The sequence below is a fragment of the Sesamum indicum genome, linkage group LG8 (assembly GCF_026168435.1).
Source record: "Sesamum indicum cultivar Baizhima isolate 11 linkage group LG8, ASM2616843v1, whole genome shotgun sequence".
Lineage (NCBI taxonomy): Eukaryota > Viridiplantae > Streptophyta > Magnoliopsida > Lamiales > Pedaliaceae > Sesamum > Sesamum indicum.
The window spans coordinates 20,785,893-20,808,504 of NC_142664.1; the positions used below are offsets into that span (position 1 = coordinate 20,785,893).

General features: G+C 36.3%; 2 protein-coding genes and 1 long non-coding RNA gene across 4 annotated transcripts; all 3 read left to right on the forward strand.

Annotated features, from left to right (window-relative positions):
• The first annotated feature begins 1,511 nt into the window (after positions 1–1,511).
• NIK3 (NSP-interacting kinase 3) lies at positions 1,512–6,227 on the forward strand. 2 transcript variants are annotated; one of them, XM_020696171.2, is made up of 12 exons: positions 1,512–2,056; positions 2,173–2,561; positions 2,919–3,051; positions 3,161–3,232; positions 3,391–3,534; positions 3,637–3,708; positions 3,823–3,882; positions 3,970–4,067; positions 4,160–4,303; positions 4,609–4,950; positions 5,032–5,423; positions 5,709–6,227. In XM_020696171.2, the coding sequence occupies exons 2-12, from the start codon at positions 2,459–2,461 to the stop codon at positions 6,024–6,026; spliced, it is 1,878 nt and encodes a 625-aa protein (XP_020551830.1). In that variant the 5' UTR covers positions 1,512–2,056; positions 2,173–2,458; the 3' UTR covers positions 6,027–6,227. The 2 variants fall into 2 exon arrangements, with proteins under 2 accessions (XP_020551830.1, XP_088739208.1); XM_088883082.1 differs by having other exon boundaries at positions 1,512–2,561.
• Positions 6,228–11,549: 5,322 nt separating this feature from the next.
• TBL2 (trichome birefringence-like protein (DUF828)) lies at positions 11,550–15,737 on the forward strand. The gene is made up of 5 exons (XM_011088297.3): positions 11,550–12,661; positions 13,212–13,404; positions 13,494–13,684; positions 13,869–14,027; positions 15,169–15,737. The coding sequence occupies exons 1-5, from the start codon at positions 11,739–11,741 to the stop codon at positions 15,497–15,499; spliced, it is 1,797 nt and encodes a 598-aa protein (XP_011086599.1). The 5' UTR covers positions 11,550–11,738; the 3' UTR covers positions 15,500–15,737.
• Positions 15,738–17,798: 2,061 nt separating this feature from the next.
• Positions 17,799–22,289, forward strand: LOC105168281 (uncharacterized). The gene is made up of 2 exons (XR_016067043.1): positions 17,799–18,068; positions 18,312–22,289. It is a non-coding gene; the product is annotated as an uncharacterized LOC105168281 (long non-coding RNA).
• Positions 22,290–22,612: the final 323 nt, after the last annotated feature.

Genomic DNA, 22,612 nt, shown 5'->3' on the forward strand with positions numbered 1-22,612 from the left:
GAAAATACAGATTGAATTGTACTATGAAACATTAATAAATAGCAATAAATTATAATAGTAATATAATAATAATAAATAGAAAAGGAATAAGAATAAGAATATTGGTGTTGTTATTCTTACCAGTAGTACGAGATCAACGGTCCAAAGTAATTCCGGAATTTTGACACTGTAGATCCATCCACCCATGTGGGCGCCAATGCACACACACAAATCAGAAAAGCACGCGCATCACAAACACACAGTCACGGTGTCCAAGAACAAACCTTGGTGCCCACTAGCTCGGCAGCACCGCAGGCGCATTTTAGAGTAGTTTCATGGGAGTTGGAAATATTCTCTTTTGTTTAGCCAATAGTATATTTTAATTTTTATTAATTAATAATATAATTAAAAAATAATGCTTTTGTTAGCTAATCAAACTATACCTACTCTATCCCTCCCACAATTATTATTTATTTTTTTCCATAATCACGACATTATTATGTCTTATTCCGTCTAACTCACCAACCCTATTTTATTCAATAATTATTTATTTATTTTCTATATATATATATATATTTCAAAGTTTGGAGGATGTTTGATATCAAATTTATATATTATTCATCTGATATTACATTTGGACCGAAGGATCTACAAAATTAATTATAAATAATTTTATATAAAAAATTTAAATTTATCAATATTTTGAAGAGAAAAACTTCATTTAAAATGAGATTTAGATTATTTAGAATCCTTTAAGGGTTGTTTATAAGTCTGCTTTTATTTATAGTTTACTGTAAAAAATGACGGTCTGCAAATAATTTATCTTGTACTGGGATGTTACTGTATAATATGACTTAGTTCTCATATTTCAATTTAATCGGACCGTATCAATAATTTATCTTATACAAAAAAATAAATAATCCTTTTTAATATGAAATTATCAAAGCAAATCTAAAATATTTATTATTAATAATTTGAAAATTCTATTTTCTAATCAATCGATCCAACTGTTGTTGAGTACCCTCTCCACGTAAAAATAGAAAAAATTAATAAGTAATTAATAATTTATTACTGATGGGGTTTAGCTTAATTGTTGAAGTTGAGACTCCATAAACTCTAATATTGTGGTTTCGAACTTCGTGAAAGTATGTGATGTTATTTTATCTTATAATTATTCAATACAAATATTTGATATCAATCATTATACTTAATTAATTTATTTTAAAAATATAATACTACGTGAATTTCACTTAAACAAAAAAAAAAAGAATTAATAGTGATTAAAAACAAGTGACAGTAGCTGAGTGGGGCATGTCTGCCCAAGAACTTTAACAGAAAGAAATCATTGTTTTTTAAATTTGAAAGGAAAAGAAAAAGAAATAAGAAGGTGATGCAAAAGCAAACAAAGAGCAGGACAAGGGAAGCACGTGATCTGCCAAAAGACGTACCTGCAAGAAAAAAGCTTTTTTGGTTTGATTTCTTTTCTGCATTTTGAGACATCCCATTGTTCTTCTCCTCTCTCACTGCATCAATCACACGCACATCCCTTCAGTCCAAATCACTGATTATAAAGCAAATTTTTTGCTTCCCCAAAAAATACAACCATCTTTTCACATTCAAGAATTTTAAAAACAAAAAAAAGAAAGAAAGAAAGGAATTTGGTATTCTTATATATGTAATAATTAATAATGTTGATTATATATACATATGTATATTTATATATTGTGTAGATAAAACTCGTTTTTTTTTTTTTTCATTTGAATTTACACTGTCCACATCTGTATCTGTGAGGTCTTGGCCTTTTGTTTTGGACTTTTTGTAGCATGTTTGTATCTTTCTGGTGAAAAAATGCCCTCTTGACATGTGTGAATTATAGCTAAGATAGGGAGTGGGGAGTGTGTGTGAGTGCAAATCTTGAGAGGAATAGGATTTGCTGTGGAGAATAACACGGTTTGAAAGAAATAACAGAGATTAATTTTGCAAAGGGGCAAACAGAATTTTGTGGGGATCAGTTAAAACAAACATAGAATTCACGCATTAACACCATTCCCAGATCTCAAGGCTCTCAGAATTTCAGGTCTAGTCTTTGTTCTTCCTCTCAACACCTCATTTTCTTGGTTTGGTGTTCAATTAGTGCAAAGCTCTTGCTTTCTTTTGTTCAAGAAAGCAACTTTATCATCTGGGCTCTTGCAGCTTTTTGTTGAGGCGAAGTTGGTGGATTATTGGAGCTTTAGGGGGGAACTTGATGTTGTTTTGAGGATAGAGGTTGCTCTCAGGTTGGTGAAGAAGAGCAGCCTTTTTGTATGGTAATGGTGGATTTGCTTTAAGTGGTTCTGATTCTGGGCCACTGTTTGGATAACTGTAAAGTAACGTGTGGAGGCTGTGAAGTAATGGGAAAATGGATTGTCCTCTGAAGGCAATGAAAATTGTCAAGAAGTGGTGGTGGTGAAATCAAAGGAGTGAGTTCTATTATCAGAGTATGGAAAGAGGGAAGTTTCTGTTCTGGAAAGTGGGATTGCTGGTTTTGGCAATGGTGGAGTGTTCTTATTCAACTCTATCTCCTTCCGGTGTGAATTATGAAGGTAAAGTTTCCTTCTTTTCTCAATTTTTATTCGTTTGCATATCACAAAAGGTAAAAAGCTTGTTATTCTTTGTTTGAGTATTTTATATAATTGATTCTATACTTGGGAATTTTCTTTTTTTGTATTGCAGCCCATGTCCTTACTGTTCTTGATTCAGATTTCTATTTTTGATCAGATCATGTTCAGTTGGTCCAAGAATATGGTTGCTTTTTCTTAAGTATTCTATAGAAAAGGAACTCCATTATAATTCACACTGGCCTTCGATATGTTGTTTGTTTCTTTCTACCTTTGTTCACCTGAAAATGGAACGCATAGAAAATTTTGACAACTCATTTCTTCCTCTTTAACTCTCTGCAGTCGTTGCATTAATCGCGATAAAGAATGACTTACGTGATCCTTATAATGTCCTGGAGAATTGGGATGCTAATTCTGTGGATCCTTGTAGTTGGAGAATGGTTACTTGTTCTCAGGATGGTTATGTGTCTGCCCTGTGAGTTGCTCATCACTACACCTATGGCTGAAAATTGAGAAACTTCTTTATTACATGAACAATTCTTGCTTGTTGCTGATGTTTGATGGTAATTTTGTTTTGTTACCAGAGGGCTGCCTAGCCTGAGTTTGTCTGGGACCTTATCACCAGGAATAGGGAACCTCACTAACTTGCAGTCTGTGTAAGTTGTTTAGTTTGGCTAAATTGTTTGCTTGCTGAAAGTTAATCGATTTATCGATTTTTGGAGTTCGAGGCTGGTTATTTCTGGCAGAATTCATGAGGTTATGGCCAAGTCGAAAGTAGCAAAGGTGTTCTTAATGTTTCCCCATGGCTCTGTAGGTTGCTGCAGAACAATGAGATTATGGGTGCTATTCCTCCTGTAATCGGGAAGTTAGAAAAGCTTCAGACGCTTGATCTCTCCAACAACAAGCTTACTGGTGATATACCCGATTCTCTGGGGGATCTGAAAAACTTGAATTATCTGTGAGTTTGAAACTTCTGCCACAATTAAATTGCGAAACGTTATTCACTTTGATTATCCTTTAGACTGACTCAAAATATTCGCTATTTCTTTGAGCAAGACAGGCGGCTTAACAACAACAGCCTTACGGGGCCTATTCCCGACTCTCTCACCAAAGTTGAGAGCCTTACACTCGTGTACGACGCCCCATGTTTCTCACATTGATTCTCAAATTAATTTGGTATGAGAAGGACTTTAGTCCTTCTTTTGGTCAAAGGTTTAAGACTTACAGGTTATATGAATTGTTGCAGGGACCTTTCTTTCAATAACCTGAGTGGTTCCTTACCAAAAGTTTCTGCTAGAACATTCAAGTGAGTTGTCTTCTTGTGTGTACTAATAAGTCTTTGCATTATACTTGTTTTGCTTATTCGCTCTTGTTGTTCCAACTGGGCTTTCAGAATCATCGGAAATCCTCTAATTTGCGGACAGAATTCTCAAAACAATTGTTCTGTTGTCTATCCGGAGCCGTTGTCCTTCCCACCAGATGCTGTTAAAGGCAAGTATCATTTGTATTCCCAGCAGGCCTCAACTTGTGAAACTATTGAATTTTGAGTACAACCGTTCGTCTTACATTTATTTGCTTTGCAGATCCATCAGATTCCGGAGCAAAACATCATGTCGCCATTGCTTTTGGGGCTAGCTTCGGTGGGGCGTTTTCAATCATTATAGTTGTTGGCTTGCTTGTTTGGTGGAGATACAGGCGCAATCAGCAGATTTTCTTTGATGTTAATGGTAAGTTTAAATTCTACATTTCCAATATTTTTGAACAGAATTTTGACTTTGTGAAATTAGATGTCTGATGTTCATCAGATTATTGTATTCATAATAATGAAGAATAGTATAAATAACTGAGGCCTGGTGTCGAGAGTTTTATATTTGCTCGAAACGTGATTCTTCTTGGCCTTTGGATTCTGCTGTATATCCAAATCTAACTTGATATCAGAAGAGTTGAAAAAGTTGCAATAACTCAAAAACTTATCCTTCTTTTAGATTTGTTTGCATTTTCCATCGTGAACACGTTGAGATTTGTTTGGCAGAGCAATATGATCCGGAGGTCCGGTTAGGTCATTTGAGAAGGTATACTTTTAAGGAACTCAGAGCTGCAACTGACCATTTCAATGCAAAGAATATACTGGGGAAGGGAGGATTCGGCGTTGTGTATAAGGGCCGGTTAAACAATGGGACAGTGGTGGCCGTCAAAAGATTAAAAGATTATAATGCGGTCGGTGGTGAAATTCAGTTCCAGACAGAAGTAGAGCTGATCAGTTTGGCCGTCCACAGAAATCTTCTCCGGCTTTGGGGCTTCTGCTCGACTGAAAACGAGCGGCTTCTCATTTATCCTTACATGTCAAATGGCAGCGTTGCATCAAGACTTAAAGGTCAGCAAATTCTTCTATATGGATATAATATACTTATAAATGTTTCTTTTAGCTACCATTATCATATGCATTTCTTTCCAGATCATATCCACGGCAGGCCAGTATTAGACTGGTCGAGGCGGAAAAGTATAGCACTGGGCACAGCAAGGGGCTTGGTGTATTTGCACGAGCAATGCGACCCCAAAATTATTCATCGTGATGTCAAAGCGGCCAACATTCTGTTGGATGAAGACTTTGAGGCTGTGGTCGGGGACTTTGGATTGGCGAAGCTCTTGGATCACCGGGATTCTCATGTTACCACAGCAGTCCGTGGCACTGTTGGCCACATTGCTCCCGAATATTTATCAACCGGTCAATCATCGGAAAAGACTGATGTCTTTGGGTTTGGTATCTTACTTCTTGAGCTAATTACAGGCCAGAAGGCAGTGGACTTTGGGCGTGGAACGAACCAAAAAGGGGTCATACTAGACTGGGTATACTTCTTTTCTTCTCCTCTCTCTCTCTCTCTCTCTCGTCTCTCTAAACGTGCACACATACACACGCGTGCACACTCACTCATCTTTATTAATCTACGGACACTTGATTGGTGTTTCGTGTGATTTCTAAAGACCCCATCGGATGTAAAACAACACAAGATCCTCAGTTCCTTGCCCACCCTCCTGCACGAACCTCTTGACACTTCCCTAAGCATCAAGTGATGACATTCGTATTCCGAACCAGTAGTCATCTAATGATACTTCACTGCAATTCTTTCTCAGGTAAAGAAGCTCCATCAAGAGGGGAAACTGAACCTTATGGTTGATAAAGACCTAAAGAACGATTTTGACAGAGTGGAGCTGGAAGAAATGGTCCAAGTCGCACTTCTTTGTACTCAATTCAATCCTTCTCATCGCCCCAAAATGTCGGAAGTCTTGAGAATGCTGGAAGGCGATGGCTTAGCTGAAAAGTGGGAGCAATCGCAAAACATTGAGACCCCAAGGTACCGATCTTTCGAACACCCTCCTCAAAGATACTCAGATTTCATAGAGGAATCATCGCTTGTAGTCGAGGCCATGGAACTCTCTGGCCCAAGATAGCATCCGTTCTTTTTTCTTCTTTCCTTCACGTTCGATCGATCGTCTCTATCGTTGAGTTGTTAAGCTTGAAGAGTATTTGCATTGACTGCTGTCTATAGTTTGTTGAATCCATGTATTTCACCTGTATAAAGAAAAAGGAAAGTTATGTAGAAGCATTCAGTTCTTTGTTCAGAGTAAATGTATTTAAATTGATTGATATAAGCCCAAAATTTAGTTACATTTAAGTAAAACACTCCCCATTATACATAGTTGATTTGAGTAATGGAGATTCCCGAGAGGATTTTTTTATTACTATTTTTGAATGAATAGATTCTAATTGCACCATAAATCTCATATTAATAATTATGTAAATTTATAAGGAAGTGGATTGATCCTGTAACGCGGGGAAAATGTGAAAAATAGTAACTAAAAGCAAAAATGGGAGTAAAAGGAAAATAACCATGGAGTTTACCTCTTTAATTTATTTTCTATTTGACTTCAAGCGTTGCTTCCTCTCTTTTTTTTTTTTTTTTTTAATTCGTTCACTTAGAGGGTTTAAATGTAGAATCTTTTTAAATTTAGTCCACGTCGTATTGGGATGATAAATCCAAAATTCTTGCTAGAAGAAATTGAAGTGGTTTTACACTATGAATTAGTGTAAATTATTTTTTTTTTATTCTCAACTTGAATATATTTCAAAAAGAATTCAAAGTCAAGGAGAAAGGGGTGGAATTTTGCGCCTATCGCTATTGCATGAGAAAGTCCAAAACTAGATGAGAGTTTTGTGAGATAGTGTTTTTGTGTGTTCAAAAGACTTAGTTTATTAAACTTTCATAAAACTAATCTCCACAAAATATGCACTACTTACATCAAGATGTACAGTTGGCCGAGTTGGGTTAGCCCGGTCTAGGATCGAATTGAAGCAATAAAAAGATGGACCCGTTTGGCCCAGGCCTGCATGGGATCGGGCCGGTCCTAGGCTAGTCTTGGGTATTGAAACCTAGGACTAGCCCAGTCTAGTGGCCCAGGACCACCTGGTCCTAACCCGGGCCTGGTGTCACTGGCCACTCCTTAGTCAACACGGCCAGCAGTGACTTGCGGAGGACATGCGGTCGGCTAGGGGAAGCTGACCGACAAGTAAGTGTGCAGACGACCATCATGCAGAGACTCTCGCCGATTGAGGATTGCAATACTGTTCGTATGGAAACCTCCTTGATGCGTGGGAATGCTATCCGCTAAGTATGAAGTCATTCCGAGGTCGTTTGGACACGGAGATATAAGGGCGACAATCAGGCGCCACCTTGCGAGCGAGCAGGAGACAAATGTATGAAGCAGAGTGCTTTATCTTTGGATATATGCAAAGTTGTTTCAGTGGAAAGATGCTGGTTGTGTTGGGAACACCTCAAAGATGTTTCAGAGTTAGATGGTTCCATTGAGTGAAAAATAACGACGATATTTGGAGTCTGCTAGTGTAGTGGCGGGACTGTGGTTTTAGAGTATTGCGTGGGCAATTCCTCAGCGATTTATGATCAGATAGGGCTGAAACTCCTGGATTATGATGCAAAAGTCATAGACTATGCAACGGTTCAAGCGATACGTGATTTGGACGTCGGTTGAGGGAGATGTTTCTCTCGACCATTTCAATGTCTATTCTTAGAACAAAGAAAAATGTTTTTATTCCTATTATAAATGGGGCATGCAATGATGAGCTCCAGCTAGCCCTCCCCGTACACGACAGTAGCGACAGTAACGATACTGGCAGTAAATGAGCATTTCTTGGGGCATATTGGGAACCTTCAAGAACCGGTTCTAGGTATCTCAAAGGAGGGTTAGAGTCCCCAAAAATGTATGAAAATCGGATGGGTGACGTAGGGCTAGGATGGCCTATGTTGGGTGCGTAAGTGGCCGAGAAGTTCCATGTGACGCGCAAGGGTGCTCCGCGGGCTACGAGATATCAGGGGCAACACCTCTTGTGCGAATGGATGATTGAGGCAAGCAGTCTAAGACCTCGTGATCCAACTCATGGTATGCGCTATTAGGTTCTAGTTGTGCGCACGGGGGTCCGTTGGCTAAAACGAACGGTTGTGGGACGTCGCCACACTGTAGGCAAATTGTGAAGTCATGTCGAAAGGCAAGAAGGCATGTTGGACATGCTGTGTGGATCAATGCGAGATGATGGCATATCGAATGACCTTGAATTTATGATGCGGTCCTACTCGGGCGAGGCATAAAAGACGACCATGATGAAGGCGTGCGTCGAGGATGCACCGAGTGAGCATTGGAAATGAGACGGGCGTTGCGGGCCATGCAGAGCGCCATAATACCGAGGTGGAGCGAGGATGCTCCTTGCCATCGAGGGATGTGTTGGCAGATTCTGAGATTGTGGGCGAGACGCATGGCGGCAAACTAGCTAGTTGGGGTCGACCGTGAGAGTACGCAAAGGCGCGTGTACCGAAAACCTCGACGAACATGGGCATTTTGGATAGGGGAGTGTATGAGCACGCGGTGCCGATTAGAGAGGCATTAAGATGTCGTGCTAGTAAGCTTTGGTGTCGAAGACACACGGCGGACAATTGGTAAATTGTGAGATGTGCGGAGGTTGGTCTAAGGTTGGGTGTAACTTGAGACGCCGCACGAGCGAAAAATACATTCTGTTGCTAGACAAAAGTGTTGGCATGTGACGTTTGGGCTGGGTCTGTTGGGCCATTTCTTAATAATGCATTGCATATAAGTTTCAATTTATTCTCCTAAACTAACTTTTCTAGTAGCTTTTTTTATACTTTTGGAACTCTAAAAATTATTATCATTATTGTTATATTTCTAAATTTTTAATACTTTAATTCATTACTATTTTTTTTCAAAGTTTATTATAAATTCTTTTTGAATTTATTATCATCTAAGTTCATTATATAATCTTTACCATTAATTCTTCTAGTTATGATTTTTGGTGCGGTTTAATTTATTATTTATTTTATTTCATAATATTACCATAAATTTAAGTAATTGTACAAAAGAAAATATTTATTTCATTAAAAAATAAAGAAACATGTACATTCGGGCCTGGTCTGGTCTTGGTCCAGGCTTTAACTAGGCCGATTCTCGGGCTGGACTTAGATTGATAAATGGATCCAATTGGAGCCCATTTAAAGACCTAGGTCCATTATAGAACCGATCATGAATAGTAGTGGGTTGGTCCTGGACCGATCTTTTTTGGACTAATCCGTGCCGATCTTGAGCTGACCCCACCCATTGTGCACCTTGACTTGTGCATAATCAACCTATTTGGCCTAGTGGGGCTCTTCAAAAGAGTCCACTCAGCCATAACTCTTTCCAAAAAGGTGCCCTAGACTTGGTTTCATCCCAATCCTGTTAGGATTTGAATATTTTGATTGAGCTTGTTTTAACTTGTCCAACAAATTAAATCAAGCCTAATAATAATATATTAGATTTATTATTTAATCAATCAAGTAAAATACTCAATTGAAAAACTATGTGAATATTTAATTCAATTGAAATGCTCACATGCTCAAATATGTTTAACATGATTTATTCAATTTATTAATCAAATCAAATAATTAATTAATCCGACTAATTAATTTAAGCCCATCTCCATAATTAATAAATTCAATCTATTAATTAGATTCTCATTCACTAATTAATTAGTTCAAAAGTTATTTAAATTAATCCCTTTTCTATCAAGTTGAAAAAAATCAGTCAAAATGAATGTTAAAAAAAAAAAAAAACCATTTAAGCTGCTTAGTTAATTTGATTAGTATAAATGGATATAATTTCAAAAGCTAACTTTTCGTTTGATGGTAGTGGGCAGCACATATACAGTTTGTTTTTGATAGAATATGAAAATCATATGGCTTTGTCATGTGATTGTAAAGGTTGACTAAAGTTTACTACTTAATGAACTCAGTTTTTACATTTCTTATTTATGCTAAATTTTATGGAAAAAAAATGAACATTTTGACATATATTTATAATAATTTTTATTAGAAGCTCTAAGACACTTCCCCACCAAATTATTTTTTATTTTGCCGCTCTCACCCTCCTCTCGCCTCCGCTCTCGCTCCCACACCCGCTTTATATAACATAGATCACAACTGTACACACTATCAATAAACAAACATAAAATAATCATACGTTCTATCAACAAATATCGAATCAAATGTTATTTAGGGGGTATTGATAATTTTTCGAATAATAAGGGGATATTCGTAATTATATCAAATCTCAAGGGAGCTCGTTGTAATTTATCCTACACTAAACTAAAGCTATTACAATTTATTCATACAAATATCATTAGACTTATAAAAATAGCCTCCAAATGTATTTTATCATATAAAAGTTGAGATATAAATTTTCCAATATAAAATGATTGAGTCTATGAGGATCTCACAAAATTAGATGTGCATACTTATCTAGGCCATGAGCCCAAAACTCCAAATCATTCTTGGGCCTTAGATCCAAATTGGGCCGCCCAGCTGCTGGACACGTGGCAAGATGATAACGGTGATGTGACTGAATCTAGGGAAACAGCAGCACGTGCCTCGGACAGAGTTGATTGAAGGCATAAGATCTTTGCACTGCGCGTGAAGCAGTGGGCAAATATTCGTGTCGGCGACAGTCTGTCATTTGACCAAAATGCCCTCAACTCCTCCCCCCTATTCATCTCCTGATTTTATGCCGTGATTTTGGTAGACAATTCAATCTAATAATTCCCTCCCAAATTCTCAGAGAAGAATTATTTTGTGTACGGATTGAATATTTTATTTCAAATTTTATTATTTTTTATTAAGTATAATATATATTTGATCGTATTTTAAGAATAACATAATTTATTTATTTTAAAAATATATAAAAATTTATATATTAAATAGAATTGAAAATACAAATAAAAACATAATTGTAACCTAAGATTAGGTAAAACAATTAAGAGAAAAAAAAAGAAAAATTATATAAGTATTGAACAATCGATATATTTTATTTTTACATAATATTCTTTTTGTAATTACTATTTAATGTATAATGTACGGCTATTTGTTAATTGGTATGAAAAAGTATTTTTTTTATTCCATATAATTAAATATCTCGTGAGGAAGTTATATTTCAACGATTTTTGTTGCAGAATTTTAGATTTCTAAAACGAAATTGAATTTTCAAAGAAATTTAAATTCTTTGAATTCGACTTTTCATATAAAAAAATTATTTTTGTAGAAAAACATGACACCAACAAAACCCTAACGATGGTGCGAAAATACAGTCTAATGATGTTGACTAAACTCGATTATACGTAACTAACTTCTGAATATAAGGAAATTCATCTGGCATTAGAATTGTTCGGTCCAAAGGATTATATATTTAAAATTAAAATATTACACACATTTTGAAATTTCATAAATAAAATATATTATAAGATTAAAATCATGTTGGATTTCTAACATTTCTTTTGAATTTTTTTTATAATAATGAGAGGGCGATATCGTCATTTTACTATACGCATGCATCCTCCTCGTTCGATCTTTCCATGTATCCGACCACAAGGATCCATTTTTCCGACCTGGAAAACTACCGCTTTAAACACAACGCCTCACTCACTCTTCTTAATCTGAAATTTCACAGAAAATGATCCTCACCGTTCCATAGTAGAATCTGCGACAAGCGCAGACAAAACCCTTCTCGTATATAGATTTGTTGTGTATATATTTTGTGGGATTTTGGGCGAAGATGGTGAATTTTTCTTCTACTTCACTGTTCATGGAGTCGAAAAGACTCTCATTCTCGGATCAGCTGTTGTCGTCTCCAAGAAGGAAGATAGTTTCACCTTTTGGTGTGTGTATTGTGTTGTTCTTCATTTTCTTAGGCGCAGTGTTCTCTAATATCTCGTCGAAGCGTCCTACCGGTGATAGCTCTTTTCTTTCTTGGCCATTTTGTGGTGCGTTTGCTTCTTGTAGTAATAGTTCTGCAAGTGGTGCTAATAGTAATGCTAATGGTGTTCTTCAGACTGTGCAACGCCCTGTGGATGAAACCCTTAAAGCAAATGCTACAGGGAGTGTTCAAAGTTCAGATTTTGTGGGTTCTGAGGGGGAAGATAAGGTTTTTGAGGATGCCCGCGTTGGGAATGACTCTGAGAAGCTACAAGGTGGACGCTTTATTGTTGGAGAAGGAAGCTTAGTAGTGAAAACAGATGAGAGAAATGTCTCATCTTCAGGTAGAAATACAATTTTGATGGATGGTAGTGGGAGAGGAAACGAGTCGGAGACGGCCACTGTGATGGATCTTATTGATGATGATGTGAGGAATGGGACTGTTAGCGGTAAAGAAAATGTCAATCGGAATTCTACCGTTAAGTATCGACATGGTTCAAGGGATGCAGAAGTTGAATCCCTGCAAGTTGGTAGTGTGGGTAATTACTCGAATGATGGAGATACTGGTGGTTCAAGAATTAATTGGACAGAGGCTCCTGCTAACAGATCATACGAGGATTGTGACATGTTCAAAGGTAGATGGGTGAGGGATGATTCAATGCCATTCTATCCTCCAGGTTCCTGCCCTTATATTGACCGGGATTTTGAGTGCCATCTTAATGGGAGGCCGGATAACGAGTTTCTGAAATGGAGATGGCAGCCAGATGACTGTGACATACCCAGGTGAGATTTACCTTGTTATCTCTGCTCAGGCAAAGGAAATCACAATGATTTTTCTGCTCTTAAATAGCTACTGAAAAAGAATGCAAATTGGGTTACAAAATTGGTGAAGTTTAGCGTGAATACCTACAGGTGCGAATGATGACGTTACATCTGATGTCTGTTTCTAGTTATAAAATTTAGTCAGCAAGTGTTCTTGTAATTTTCATGTGCTCAAATTTAGTTTGACTTTTTAGTGCACCTAATCTCAATTCATAATATTTTATACTGCTTTTTAACTTCTTCAAGAGCCAGCCCTAGTTGTGTACTAGTCTTATAGTTCCAAACCTCTGTTTGGGTTGTGTATCAGTTCATGTGATAGGACTTTGATTCATGTCATCGATCTTTGTTAGTATTGTGGATTGTGCTTGATAATCATATAGCTGCTATCTCAATTGCCAAGTACTATATAGGACACATTCTAATTCCATGAAAATGAATTAAGAGTTCTGTTGTGTTAGCACATGTCAATTATATATTCAATGTATTTGCGCTGACCAAAATACTTTCCCAGGTTTAACGCCACCGATTTTCTTGAGAGACTTAGAGGGAAAAAGTTAGTATTTGTTGGAGATTCACTAAATAGGAATATGTGGGAGTCCCTTGTTTGCCTTCTCCGCCATGCTGTTGAAGACAAAAACCGAGTTTATGAGATATCTGGAAGGCATGAGTTCAAAAAGAAGGGGTTTTTTGCTATCAGATTTGAAGTATGCTCTATAATCTCTTTAAATAAAATAAAAAAAAAACATGGTTAGCAAACCACTGTCTGAACTTCATATTCTGACTGTATTTTCAGGATTATAATTGTTCTGTGGACTTTGTTAGTTCTCCTTTCCTCGTCAAGCAATCATCTTTCAGTGGAAAAAATGGCTCTTTTGATACTCTGAGACTGGACCTGATGGATGAGACAACTTCCATGTATCATGATGCAGATGTGATGATATTCAATACCGGGCACTGGTGGACTCATGAGAAAACCTCTCGTGGGTAAGTTGTGGTCTTTTTCCAACAAAATATATTGCTTCTGGGCCTTAGTTTTGTTTGTCAACTCCGGATTATCGTGGATATTACTAGTATACCTGAATATAGAATTAAACAAATTAGCATTATTGCTAGATTTTAGAGTTTCCTCTGTGAAGTCTCTATTATTTTGATCCAATGTTTTTTACAGGGAAGACTATTACCAGGAAGGTGATTATGTTCACCCAAGACTTAAAGCATTGGAAGCATACAAGAGGGCACTCACCACCTGGGGTAGATGGGTGGATAAGAATGTTGATGGTAACAGAACACAAGTTATTTTCAGAGGATATTCAGTCACGCATTTTAGGTACGTTGATTGTACCCTCATTCTCTGCCACACATATGATCTCATATGTCGGTGTCTCGTAGCTGAATGCCTTCTTAGGGTTAGGAGGAATAGGCTGCACACGAAGGGGAATAAGCGCTTTGACGTATTGTTTGCAAAGACGAGAGACTCCATTCAAATGATAGATTCTGGCTTCCTGAAATATCGTAAGCAATTTGATAGGATATAGGGACATCCTTTAATGTGAAGTGAATTGGTTTTTCTAATCCAGCCTTAAATTATCTTAATCAAATTGTAGTTTCCATGACCTGGTGGTGGGGTTGGAAGTGCATGCAAATGGATTCCATTTTAGAATGTATCACTCAAGAATCAATTCCTACTGACGCAGCAAGATAAAGTTTGACGAATCTCTGAATAATGTATAAACTTTAGATTTTTGGGGAGGTACTTAGAAATATGGTGCATAGATGTTCATAGCTGCATTGAAAGAAATTAGCTAATGTAGTTTCATGAGAACCAAAAGGTATATTCTAAAAGGTATTTAGAGGATCATTATCTCATGACTTGCTGAATTATGGGCGTTGTTGTGCCATCGAAACTTGGAGTATTTCTACTATAAGAGTTACTTTCCGCGGCATGCATGGAGCAGAATAAAGTGTATATCTAGCTCGCCAATGGTTGGGATCTTGCGGCATTATTACCTCAACAATGGGAGAGAGCTGGAAGTTCTTGTGGTAGATATGATACCAAAAATAATTTTTCATTGGGAAATCAACTTTGTTCTCGATCCATCTTAGGCCTATGTGCTCGAGACGTTGCGATCTTTCAGGGCAGCACACTTTGATACTATTGTTTGCTGCAATGCTTGCTTATCATCCAGCTATTTGGGCTAACCGGTTCAACAAGAGCAAGAGAAATTCTTTTGGGGTTTGGACTTAACCTGAACTCTCATTCGATTTGCATTATCCATTTAGAATATTTATCATTTAAGGGAGTCCTCGGACCACTCGATTTATGCCCTAGATAAGCCTGTATTCTCGATAGGGTCTTCCATTTGCCTTTATTGACTAATTGGTAACCTCGACCTGGACCTTATTATTATTTGCACAATTAGGAGCAGGAAAAAAAAAGCAAATGATAATCTGAAATGCTTTACTTGCAGGGGCGGTCCGTGGAACTCAGGAGGAGAGTGTCACAAAGAAACTGAACCAATATTCAATGAAACTCATTTAGCAAAGTACCCCACGAAGATGAAAGCTCTGGAGTATGTGGTCAAGGGCATGCAAATCCCTGTTACATACTTAAACATAAGCCGGCTCAGCGATTACAGGAAGGACGGCCACCCTTCAATTTACAGACCAAATTATGAAGCACTGCAAGAAATCCACGCCCAAGATTGCAGTCACTGGTGCTTGCCAGGAGTACCAGATACCTGGAATGAGTTGCTTTATGTATCTCTATTAAAGAGCAGCCGGGGATCTTGGAGAGACTGATTCACGGCTTTCATGTGGTTTTTTGTCCCACTTCCGTTCATTCTCCCCCACGCAATGCTGGTAGTGAATAATGTGCAGTGTTGCGAGGTATCTGGTTTATCCAGATATCGGATGTATCATAGACGAAGAACTAGGATGCAGAGTTCGGCTTCTGACATAGACGTTGGAAGAATGGACTTTTGTACAATTTGTGTAACATATCATTTTAATGCAATATTGTTTTATTTTTCTCTTTTCATTGTTCTGTTTAGCAAATACAAGAACATATTATCATGTGGTACTAGATATGCATGTATAACTCTGATCACTGGCGTAGTTTAAGGATTTGATTCGAGTTTCCTCTTAGCCAAGTGATGAGGAAATGTGATGGAAACTGCAGGATCTTGCCTCATCTGATAGTAACAGCACGCTATTGCTTTGAAGCGGTCTTGCAAATGTTATTTCCGATGTAAAATACACCCTCACTAGGAAACTTGAGTTTTTTTTTTTTTGTCATATTAAAAGTAAAAATTTTTGAATACTAATTAATTACGGCTACAATACTAGCTGTTAGCTGTTATTTTGTAGGTGAGGTGTAAACATTTGCTACGATAAATATTTAGACTATAGCTAAAACCACGGAAATTTGTTATTAATAAAGGTTCAAATTAGGGTTGTCAGACGAGTCAAGTCGGCTTGATTTTGAATTCGAAAAATTCTAGCTCGAGTCAAGCCATCCGGCTCGTGAGCTTTTTATTTTTTATTTTTTATGTATATTTTTATTTTTAAAATTTTTATATTTTTAATTTCATATTTAATACTTTATCAATTTTAAACTCAAATTGACCATATATTATACTTATTAATCAATATTATACATTCTATTTTGGATAATAATAAATTATGATACTCTTATTTATATATTTAATTTTTATACAAAAACAAGTTTAATCAACAACTCAGTAAATTATAATATTTTTTTATAAAATAATTATTTAATATGACACATATAAAATTTATGTTATATTTTAATATATATTTCTATTGTCTTATGCTCTTTTAAATTGACAAGTAATTTACTTACGATTTTTTATATTTATTTTTGAATTTTATATTTATATCAAGAACATAGTATGCATTATGCAATCTATTTTATTACTTATAATTTTATGTCAAAATTTAGTGATTCCTATTAATTAATCTAAAGATAACAATAATAATAATAATAATAATGATGGTTGGACAACCGATATTTTCAAATTCGGTTAAACGATCCATACCAAATTTAGATACATATATATATATATATATATATAAGACAGTGTCTATTAGATCATATTAGACGGTATGATTAAAATTACATGGCCTGATTCAACGATACATCGTCTTGAATTATTACTCTTATATTTTGAGTACGATATCTCGACATCCGTATACCCAATAAGTTTAAAACTTTATCAAATGTATTTTTCTTTAAGTTTGATCATTTCTAACGATTTGATCTGAATTTTGATAACCTGATTAATCCATACTGTACAACAATGTAATATGATAGTTATATCAATGTAATACTAATATTTATGAATATACAAATTTATTGCAGATTGTGAACATATATCAATCTAAACTATAAAATATACTTATGTATTTCAATTGCATTAATCCAGATAATGGATACTTCTCCATTACTTTAAATAGTTTAGTATGAATTATTTTTAGTTAATTTACTAATTATATTACTATTGAACTAATTAGTAGTTTATATTTATAACAATTTATTAAAGTTTTACTATATTTTGGTATATTTATAACATAGTATGGATTATGCAATCTATTTTATTATTTATAAATTTATGTCAAAATTCGATGATTCCCATTAATGAATCTAAAGATAATAATAATAGTATTTAATGATGATGGAATAATTTTAATTATTTTTATTGTTATTTTATTATATATATATAATGAGATCAATCACTATTTTGTACTTTGGTTTATAAGAAATTCATCTCTTAATTAATTTTTTTTTTGTATATAATGAGATCAATAATTTTTAAAAAATAACTTAAGTTTATCTTTTTAACTAATATTAATAATTATAAAAAATTACGTTCAAGCATTTTATTAATTTAATGTAATATATTTTTTCTATACTTTTACTAATTATACAATTACTAAACTAATTAGTTATATTTATAATAATAAATTAAAATTTTATATCATACTGTTAATATTTTTTTATAATTAAATAATAATATTTAATATTAATTATATATAACAATATAATTTTATGAAAAGAATATACAAACAAACAATTTTATTAAAAAAAATATACATTCCTTCTTCCTCTTTCTTTCTCACAATTCACCAACTTCTTCTTTCTCCCCCAATTTTCAAATCTAACCCTAACCTCATGTCCATGTACCAGCGCAACGAGGAACAGACAACAGAAGGCGGAGAAGAATCAAACAAGGTACCGACAAAAAGAGGTGCGAAGTCATCGGAGACGAAACCAAAAGAGGTGGGTCCATTTGCCGGTGGACTATGTGGAAATATAAGCTCCGGCTTAACTTAGCTTCTCCAGCAAAAGGTGCATTCAATTTTTCACGCCTTCTTTTGTAGCACAGAGTTGTCACTTTGCTTTCACGTTTCTATACGTAAACTTGCGTTTCTTAGTTAGCACAATAATTGGTTAGTTAACGAGTCAACAAATTAGTTAGCAAGTCAGCTTAGTTAGCCGAGTTAGTTACTTGTTAGTTGGCAGCAGTTAAGAGCTCTCTCATCTTGTATACATACACAGTAATCACATTTCTTCAATGAATTTTTTTTCCAGATTTTAAATTCAAACTTCAGAATGGCAGTGTTGATTGTTTTCTTTAAAGAAATTTCACATGTTATCAGAGCCGTCTATTGAAGGTCTCTGCATGCCCGGAATTGATATTGATTTCTCACGACCTTTGGAAACAATGGCAGAGTCATCTGTAGTAGGGGTAGGAAGGCAAGAAACTGAGAGGCAGACAGTTCCTGAGGCACTCCAGCTGAATGGATTAGATCATCCAGGGATTATCTTGGTACTCTCTTAACCAGTTCTAACTATCTGACATGGAGTTTTTCAATCAAGCATGTTTTGAGAGCAAAGACAAAGTTAGGATTTATTGACGCCAGTTGTGTGAAACCAAGTGTGAATGATGCGAAATATGAGCAATGGATGAAGGTTAACAGTATGGTTACTACTTGGATTCTCAATTCAATCTCAAAGAATATCGTGCAAGCATATACATACGCCAAGACTTCAAGGAGTTTATGGTTGGATTTGAATCAGAGATATGGTAGCTGTAATGGTTTATATCAGATACAGAGATCGATTATTTCACTATCCCAAGGAACATGAGTTTGGCAGATTACTTTATAAAAACTAAAAATGTTGTGGGATGAATTGGTAGAACTGAAACCTACACCTAAATGTACTTGTGGTGCTTCGCAGGCTATGGCCGATTCCATTGTATCACTCAATTACTTCAGTTTTTGATGGGACTGGGAGAAGAATTTGACAATGTGCGACAACAAATTCTTGTTATGGATCCTGCACCTTCTATAAATAAAGGTTATTCCATGATTGCTAGTGTTGAAAAACAAAGACAGGCGCACATGATGGGGACTGAGAACGTAGCCATGCACACAAGAATTGATTACAAGAAGGATTTTAGAGTAGTGACAAGGAAGAAATCAAATGAACATAAGAGAAGTCAGTACTGTAGCCATTGTGAAAGAACATGTCACACAAAAGAGACCTGTTTCAAGCTTCATAGGACCCCAGAATGGTACAAAGAAATGGCTGAACAGAGAAGAAAACAAGTTTCTAGAGTGAAAGCGCTGGTTGCAGATAATGTTGAGAGAAGAATAGATAGAGGTAAACTAGAAAGCAAGGACGACATCTTGCTTAACAAGCTGATGAAGCTCATCAAAAGCAGCATACAACTGAAGGACCAAGTTCACTTTGCACAAACGGATGATTTTGCAAGTGATAATTATGCCTTTGTTAGTCATGAGAAAACTGTCTTTGATTTATGGATTGTGTACACAGGAGCAACTAATCACATGTGTGCCAATTCCCAACTTCTCCATTATATTACTCCTTCGTCTCACCCAATTTTTGTTCACCTCCTCTAATGGAACCAAACAACAAATCACACACAGGAAGCCTTTCTTTACATGAAGATCTTACTCTCACAAATGTATTGCTTGTGCCCAAGTTCAAATACAATTTACTTTCAGTCCAAAGCTATGTACCTCATCTTCCATTGACTATATTTTTCACTCATTGCCTGCTGCAGGTCCAGGAGAGTAGGAATATTCTTGAAGTAGGAAAGTTGGTGGAGAGCTTATACATTCTAGACAAGACCTCTTTTTTCCTGAATTGATTCACTTGTACATGAAACCATCTTGTTTCCATAGCCTTACTTCTGATACAGATATGTGGCATAACAGGCTAGGACACCCATCTTTGAATGTACTACATCATATTACTGAAATAAAAAGTTCTACTTCAGCAACAAAATTGGAATGTGTTGTCTGCCCTCTTGCTAAACAACACAGACTCCCATTCTTTCCCAGAAATACACATACTTCTCATATCTTTGAATTAATTCATCTTGATCTTTGGGGACCTTACAAATTACCATCTTTTACAGGGTGTCACTACTTCTTTACAATAGCGGACGATTTCAGTAGAGCGACATGGACTTTTCTCCTCAAACTCGAAAGCTGAATTCCACAAACACTACACCACTTCTTTAAAATGATTCAGACAAAATTTCAAACCTCTATCAATAAGGTCTGAGAATGGGACTAAATTTGTTAGCATTCTTTGTCATACTCTATTTCAATCTCTTGGTATTATTATCAAACTTCATGCCCTCACCCTCCTCAGTAAAATAGGGTGGTTGAGAGGAAGCACAAACACATACTAGAAGTAGCTTGAGCACTTCTATTTCATTCATCTTTACCAAAAAAATTCTGGGGGACGCTATACTCACTTCAACTTATCTTATTAACAGATTGCCCCCAACTGTCCTAAACTGGAAGTCCACATTTGAAATCCTATATAACAAACCACCTCATCTAGACCATCTTAAAGTGTTTGGATGTCTTTGTTATGCCTCAAATACATCACCTCATAAGAGCAAATTTGCTTGTGTATTTCTTAGTTATAGCCACACACAAAAAGCTTACAAAGTATATGACCTTCAGTCCCATACTACTTTTAGCTCTAGAGATGTGGTATTTCATGAATCCACCTTTCCTTTCAAGAACCCTCCTCCACAAACAGACTCCGTTTCACTTCCTTTTGTTCCTCTAGACACAGACACCTTACATGACACTCCATATGCTGAACCTTCTCCCTCTCTTTATTCTCTTGATCCCTCCATTTCAGAAGCTTCTGCACCCACAGATATACCTCAGTCCCTTTGAAGGTCCACTAGACAGACCTCCAAACCTACCTGGCTTGCTGATTATGAATGTCATTTCTCCACTTGTCTACTTCTTGTCATCCATCTACTTTTACTCCTGCACACATGCATCTTGTTGCTCTTTTGTCTTCAATACAGGAACCACGAACGTTTTCTCAGGCTTTCAAGGACTAGCATTGGATGGAGGCTATGGAGAAAGAATTACATGCACTTGAATCTAATGATACTTGGGAACTTACACAATTATTGCCGTTCACATTCTTCGCTATCTGAAAGGGACCTCTTTCCTGGGTTTATTCTTCTCTGCTCATAGCTCTTTGCAGCTCAGTGCCTACGCAGATGCATCTTGGGCTGCTTGTCTCGTTTCTCGCCACTCCATCATTAGATTTTGCATCTTCCTTGGGTCCTCCCTCATCTCTTGGAAAACCAAGAAGAGGCCATCGTGTCTCATTCTTTCTCTGAAGCAGAGTACTGGAGCATGGGCTCCTGCTCATATTCCAGGTTCTCAGCAGGTTGTTGACATCTTCACTAAGGCTGTTTCTGTTGGAGATTTCACTCACCTTGTTTCCAAGCTTGGGCTCGTCGTCTCCAGCTTGAGGGGGGGATGTGGAAATATAAGGAGGGCTTAACTTAGCTCCTCCAAACTTCGATTCTCCAGCAAAAGGCGCATTCAATTTTTCAAGCTTTCTTTTGTAGCACAGAGTTGTCACTCTGCTTCTGTAGACACAGAGTTGTCACTTTGCTTTTTACGTTTCTATAAGTAAACTTACCTTTCTTAGTTAGCACATCAATTAGTTAGTTAAGTCAGCTTAGTCAGCCCAGTTAGTTTCTCGTTAGTTTGCAGCAGTTAAGAGCTCTCCCATCTTGTATAAATAGACTTTTCAATGAATGCTTTCCAGATTTTACATTCAAACTTCAGAATGACAGTGTTGATTTTTTTCTTTACAGAAATTTCACATACTACCACCGTTCGACTTCTCTCTCCATGATGATCATTTTGAGCCGTCAACCTTCTATTTTGATAACTCCTCGACGAGCGACGTCTTCCTCTTTGAGCGCCTTCTTTCAACCTCATTTCCTCCACCGTCTGAATGAATCTCAAGCCGCCGTCTGCAACGAGGAAGGTGATTGCTATGGTGTCGGCCAAGCATGAAGCGAACATGTTTCCATTGCATCTCTTAAGGTCTCTTGTTTGATTTATAGGAACTTCAAACGAAGCCTGTAAAAAGTTCGAAAATCATGGACCTTTGGTTCTTCTGTATATTTGCCTTCATATTTGCCCCAAATTTTTCTAACCCCGTATTTTGCTCTAAAAAATTATGGCTCTTAGGTTCTTTTGTAACCCCCATATTTTGCCACTCTTTTGATCTTTTTCTATTTTGTTTATAATTGAAGTTGACTCGATTTGAAGCTCGAGCACGAGCTCGAGCTCATGCTCATTATATACAATTCGAGCTCGAGCTCGAGCCATAGAAATGAAATTCGAGCTCGATTTGAGCTCGACTCGTTTATAGCTCTAGTTAAAACTTGTGATTTTATATTGATTTTATTTGCCCATAGTAGATACATTAACTTTCACGTTATAGTAATTTATAGTTTAGGAAATAATTAAGCTTCTTTTAGATGGCCGATCGGATTTTATTTTTGAAAATTAGGACTGTAG